At 41.3% G+C, this 6,667-nt stretch overlaps 1 protein-coding gene across 1 annotated transcript; it reads right to left on the reverse strand.

Moving 5' to 3' along the window:
* Positions 1 to 354: 354 nt before the first annotated feature.
* On the reverse strand, positions 355 to 6,444 carry LOC111863438. Its single transcript, XM_023849768.2, has 5 exons — positions 6,272 to 6,444; positions 5,747 to 5,805; positions 4,956 to 5,123; positions 3,202 to 3,330; positions 355 to 459 (listed from the first exon to the last, which is right to left on the reverse strand). Exons 2-5 carry the CDS (start codon positions 5,801 to 5,803, stop codon positions 355 to 357), a joined length of 459 nt encoding a protein of 152 aa, XP_023705536.1. The 5' UTR covers positions 5,804 to 5,805; positions 6,272 to 6,444.
* Between the last annotated feature and the right edge of the window lie 223 nt (positions 6,445 to 6,667).

Below are 6,667 nucleotides of genomic sequence, written 5' to 3' on the forward strand. Positions count from 1 at the left end.
GAGGTTGGGATCAGCAGAGGTTCCACAAACACAATTTTAACTGAGGATTTGGGCATGCGAATAGTGGTGGCAAAATTTGTGCCCAAGCTGCTTCTGCTGGAGCAGCATCAACTCTGCCTTGAGGTAGCACAGGACATGCTGGAGTGCACCAACAGGGATCCTAGTTCCTGAAGACTGTGATCGCTGGTGAAATGGCGTGAGTGTATGGATATGACCTGGAAACCAAGGTCCAGTCATCACAATGGAAGCATCCAAACAAACCAAAGGAATAAAAAAGCACATGTTCAGAGGAATGTGAAGGTGATACAGTCTTTTTTCGATTACCAGGGCGTTGTGCATCAGGAGTAAGCAACACTAGGACAAACTGTCAATAAGGAGTACTACCAAGAAGTCCTCCGTCATCTTTGTGATGCAGTTCAGCACAAGAGACCAGAGCTGTGGGATGCATGCAACTGGCAGCTGCATCATGACAATGCCCCAGCTCATTCATCACACCTGATCCAGGGTTTCCTGGCCAAGCACGGCACTCTGCAGGTTCGCCAGGCTCCCTACTCTCCTGACATGGCTCCCTGTGATTTCTGGCAGTTCCCGAGATGAAAGACACCCTAAAAGTCTCCCATTTTGACAGCCACAAGGATATCATACACAATGCGACAGCACAGCTGCACACCATTCCAAAACAAGCCTTCCAGAATTGCTTCCAGCGATGGACGGACCGCTGGGCTAAGTGTGTGGAGTCACAAGGGGCCTACTTTGAAGGGGATTAGGTATTGTAGCCACCCAGATACAGAACTTTGTTTTCCTGCCCCAAGGTCAGATACTTTTTTGGACAGAGAGGTAATAGCATGTGGTTTTGAAAGTCAACATACATTTCAGGAAATCCCAAAACATAACATTTAATTGGTGAATGCTTGCACTGTTTTGCAGCACTGGGAAATAAACTGAGGTTCCTAATTAATTTTTAAACCTTATACCAAACACTGAGTTTGTAGTCACATATTCCAAATTTCTCCTACACACACACAATTAATGCAAATAGTTAAAAACAAATTCTGCAGGGGAGCATATATTATTCTTTTTAAACATTATGGGGTTTGATGTGAACTCTTCAGGAGTCTTTTACTTCATCCTCCCAACTGATCATAAATATTAAAATCCAAGTAACTAGATTTCACAAGTATTATTAGAAATACATCTCTTAATTTGGGGAAAATTAAATAAAACTACACATCAACTATCACATCCCAGCAACCTACATGGGACATGAACTGCTGCTCCCTTAGTCCGCTGTGGGACAGTTGTCAACAAATGGGACCAATCATATGAATCCTCTCACAATCAAACTCGTCTGGTCCTGCTGAGATCACAACAGAAGACTGGCTCTGATGTGTGTTCCTTGTGACCCAGCCAGCTTCATGCCCTTGCCTAGTTCTGCTATACTTTGCATCCCAATCGCATTTCCAGTTAACAACAAATTGCAAAGGAAGTAACTGGGCCTAATTTGAGGTACTACTAATTTACAGGAGTTCATGGCAGGGATTATGAAGAGCAAGCTGGAAAATTACTGCCATAGTGAAATGCAGCAAAAACAAACAGCAGAACGACAACAAATAATGCAGAAGGAATGAAATTAGATATGAATGTTCATAAAAACAAATTGGGAGAAACAAAGAAAGGCCGCGCCATAGCTCAAGCAGTTAGTCACTGGCTTCCCACCGCGGCAGCACGGGTTCGATCCCGGGTCTGATGAAGTGGGATTTGTGGTGGACAAAGTGGTGCTGAGGCGGGTTTTCTCTGAGTACTTCAGTTTCCCCTGTCAATCTTAATTCCACCAATTGCTCCATAACCACTCTCACCTATCATCTGGGGCTGGTACAATTGGCCAGAAGTGGCCGCCATACCAAGTGGACTGAGTCCCACCCTCACCAACTAAATAAAAAAAAATTATGTACAGGTCATTTTCAGACAATTCTTTTGAGAGTTACAAAAGAAAAAAAGACTCTATGGCTGGTTTCAGCAAGACTAAGGTACTGCCCACATTTCATGTACATCTATGCAACCTTTTCCAAGTACTTTTGGGGAGAGATATCAGCACTGGTATTTGGCAGGCACATTCACCCAACCTTGATTCTTAGATATTTTCTTCTGTGGTTCTTTGCAGGACAAAGTTTAAAACAGTACCCCATGAGGAAGAACTAAAAAAAAAATTATAGGGAAATAGCAAAATTCTGGCACAACAGCTTTAAGGGTTAATCAGAACCCTTTCTGCTGCTGCAAGGAATGTCTACATGTATGAGGACAGCATTTTCAACACCTTCTGTGACCTACGAATTTTAACTTTACTCCAAACGTTACTGGCCACAGGCATACTGATTCACTGGCAAAATTTGTATGCACTTTGCACACAGCCAGTGGTGCATCAGTCGTCGTGAACTGGCCAAGAAAAGTAAGAACCTCCATCTACATGTAGATGTAGAAATTTTCTTGATATTCATTACTAGCTTTATTTGTGTGTTTAATTACATGCACTGTATACTCCAGTTCATCACCACTGCATCTATATTTTAGGATGTGTTGCTAATGCCAGTTCTTCACTATTGGTTTTTATACCCTTACACATTCTCTATATCTAACGATTAGTTATCCTTCTGTCTAACCGAAAACAACAAAAAAATCTGTTACGACAACCAATCACCTGACAACAGGTACAGAGGCCACTCCAACAGTGTCAGGTATATTAAATTCACTTCATACAAAGGGCAACAGACAACACGTGTCTATAATCTGTCAAACATTATCACAAAGCTATAGAGAATCATTAGTTATCCTATAACAAATCCTCAACACAATGACAGCTCTATGTAATGACATCAATACAGACTGCATCAAGACAGAAAACAGATAAATGATAAACTTCAGCATTTATGGATTCTGGGAACTCTATGATGTGGTAACAAAGCACTGTTTAGTGGAATGGTACATCACACGCAACATTCAATGTACTACAGTTGCCTAGAAACATTTCAGGGGGTGGGGGGAACACTTCGAAATCTAGTCAACAGCACAGTGGAGTTGTTTCATGTTCACAGAGATGGTTACAGAAAGACAAGTGGCATTTCTGCACATTTGTGTTATCTGCCTAACAGTGCACATACAGCTCACCTCAGGTTCAGCCTTTATTTCTGGAAATGTCATTTGGACAGGATCATCTTCCTCTTCTGCATCTGAGACTGCCTCAGCTTTTACATTCATGGCCTGATTTGCATCATGAGGTGTTGGGTATGTCTCACCATGTGGAACCACTAAAGCATTCTCCAAATTTGTACAGTTCTGTAAAAACCATCACATTCTTCTCAGAAATGGATGCACAACACCACACATTAAACAGCGTATGCTCTCCTTGCTATGGCTGTTTCTCATCACATTAAACTCACAAGAGCTGTTCTGTACAGATGTTCTTCTCTACTGCTATCACGATCACTAGAAAGTACTCGGTTCATAGGTAAGTGACCTTCCTGAGAAGCTATCGGTCACTGCAGCAGTACAGAAAATATCTGCTTTCTTTGGTACCTAAAACCATCATAATGAAGAGCTCCACAACTTGTAACCTTTCTTCACCAAGCATAATTATATGATCAAGTCAAGAAGGATGAGATGGGCAGCTCATATAGCAGGCATGGAGAAGAGGAATGCATATAGGATTTGCTGAGAAAGCCAGAAGGAAAGAGACCACTACGAAGGCCTAGGCATAGGTGGGAAGATAATATTTAAGTGGATCTTTAAGAGACATAGGATGGGGTGGTGTGGACTGGATTCATATGGCTCAAGACAGGGACTTGTGACAGGTTTTTGCAAACATGTCAATAAACTTCCAGGTTCTATACAATGTTGGGAAATTCTTCAGTGGCCAAGCAACTGGTGGCTTCTCAAGGACTCACTCAGCTCCATGAAGTTATTTAATGTACCTAAAAGCTAAAGTCATGGAGGATGTGATGGGAAGCTCATATAGCAGGCATGGGGGAGAAGAGCAATGCATAATATAGGATTTGTTGAAAAAGCCAGAAAAGGCTCACTACTGTGTTCAATATGGTTCCATATTCTGTGGCAAACAGACTCAGTACAAACCCTTCCAAATTATTTCTTTAAAATCTACCTTAATAGCAACTTTCCATTTGCACTCAGGTCTCCCAAGTGGTTTTCTTCTCTTCGTATGCATTTCTCACTGTTGCATGTGCACTACATGACTTACCCACATCTCTCTCCTTGAACTCATTGCTCTCCTACATAACATCCCAAAACGTCATCACCCAAGTGTAAGGAACTTCCCACATGGATTATGCAAACAAACAGAAGCGGGTCACTAAATATTTAGTTTCTTTGAGGAAGAGAACTGCTATATGAAAATAAAACTCTTGTCTGTGCACACAAGCATGAAACACAGTACTTTCTCTCACAGCAAGAAATGTTTCTTCAGCTCCATACAGTACAAATCTTGTCACTCTTGCTGCAAGACAGTGCAGAATCTTTTGTAACCTTCATCACATGAAAAATATCTTGTGGGATTCATTGGAATTAGCTCACAAGAGTTCTAGTAACTTAAATTCTTGGTTCTAACATGTGTTAATTAACTGCAAACAGTTCTATGATTCCCTATGGATTTTTGCTGCTATAGAATTTCTCTCAAATACAGTTCGGTTTACACAAACTTTAATTTCATCTGCATCAGAACAGCTTAAAAGGAAATGGAAGTGGTACATCACAAGCAGCATACATTCAACAAACTATAACTGTCTAGAGACACTTCAGAACAAGGCCTCCAAAGGCGAGCAGCACAGTGGAGCTGTCCAATGTGCACAGACAAACAGCCAGACAGATGGAGATGAGAGAGACAACTGGAATTCCTGCCTATCTGTGATATCTGCCTAACAGTGGACATACAGAAGCATACAGCTCACCTCAGGTTCAGCCTTTACTTCCTGAAATGTTATTCGCACAGGATCAGCTTCCTCTTGTGACTCTGAGACTTCCTCAGCTTTTATAGTCATGGCCTGGATTGCATCATGACTTGCTGGGTGTGTCTCACCAGACGGACCCACTACAACCTTCTCTGAATTTGTACAGTTCTGTAAAGGCATCACATCTTCTATCAGTCATGGCTGTACAACACCATACATGAAACAATACATGCTCTCCTTGCTGTAGCTGTTTTTCATTACATCTAACCCATAACAGCTGCTCTGTACAGATTTCTTCTCTAGACTTCATAATCTTAGGAAGTGTTAAGTTCATAATGCAGGCACCTTCCTGAGAAACATGTGGTCCCTGCGGAAGTACAGAAAATACGTATCTGCTCTTTATGGAACCTAAGCACTCATCACTGTGTTCACATGTGCCCATCATGACTTTGCATCCTGACACAAACAAACCCAGTCCAAAACCCCATAACTGTACCTTTAAAATCCATCTTCACAATTGTCTCATTCTCTCAGGCCTTCTGTCAAAACCTTTGTAAGCATTTCTCATTCTCACATGTGTGCTATTTGACCTACCCATATCACTCGCTTTGAATTAATCCCTCTCCTACATAATATACCAAACTGTTATAATGTGAAGAACCAATTAAACTCCCCAGATGGATTATGAATACTAACAAAAGTTTGACATAAATAGTTTAGTTTCTTAAGATATGAGAATTGACTCATGACAAGAAAATTCTTGTCTGTGCACACAAACACAAAACACTCACCATCCTTTCTGTCTCAGCAGGAAATGTTTCTTCAGCTCTCTGTAGAATTCTCGGCATTCCTGCTGCAAAAAGTGCAAAATCTTTCATAACGTTGAACCTTTATCTTATCACAAGATGCTTTTGTGGGTGGCAAATGAATTGATTTACAAGAATCCTTGTGATATAGAAGTTGTACATATATAAAACTATAGTAATATAGAAGTTATAGAGTGACGTGCATTTCTTTGTTCTCACAGCAGAGGCCGGCAGAGATTATGAAGCTTAGTGCCTTATTACAAGTTGTGTAGACTTAATATTGCTTCCAAAACGTTGGTAAAATCCTACCAGACTGCACGGATCTACGTCCTAGAAACAGCAAACCTACTCTACAAATTTACATCGCATAGCCGCAAAATGTATTTGTACGCCCTGCAACTTCAACCAGTTCACCATCGGCCATCAGCTCTCACGACTTCCTTTGTAAGTCGGATTAGTTATGTCTAACAGGCGAGAAAGGTCATAAAACAGTATAAATGTGCACTCTACCGGAAAAATCACCATCAGAATGGGCGCTGCGAAGTCTGGCAGAATCCAAACTAGAACTTGAAACAGCAGAATAATATCTCTCAAAATATGAGCAAATCGAATGATCCTAATGATTCCCCAAGGAACAGACACTACTCATACACTTCCACTTAAATCGCAATATCTTGCACCGACGACGCATGAGTTCGTTCTAATCGTGAGGCTTGTGGTCACTCGTGGTCTCCAGTGGTCTCTGTAATACAGCCACAGTAATCGCAGTCGACTGCCCAGAATGGGTGGTGTACATATACACAGCACATGGATCTGCCAAAAAACCTGTTTGTCATCTGTCGCCTAGGCCAGATGGGCATTTCCTAGCACTTTCTTGTATTTAAAATTATTCTTTCCCCACGAAAT

The sequence above is a fragment of the Cryptotermes secundus genome, unplaced genomic scaffold (assembly GCF_002891405.2).
Source record: "Cryptotermes secundus unplaced genomic scaffold, Csec_1.0 scaffold1857, whole genome shotgun sequence".
Lineage (NCBI taxonomy): Eukaryota > Metazoa > Arthropoda > Insecta > Blattodea > Kalotermitidae > Cryptotermes > Cryptotermes secundus.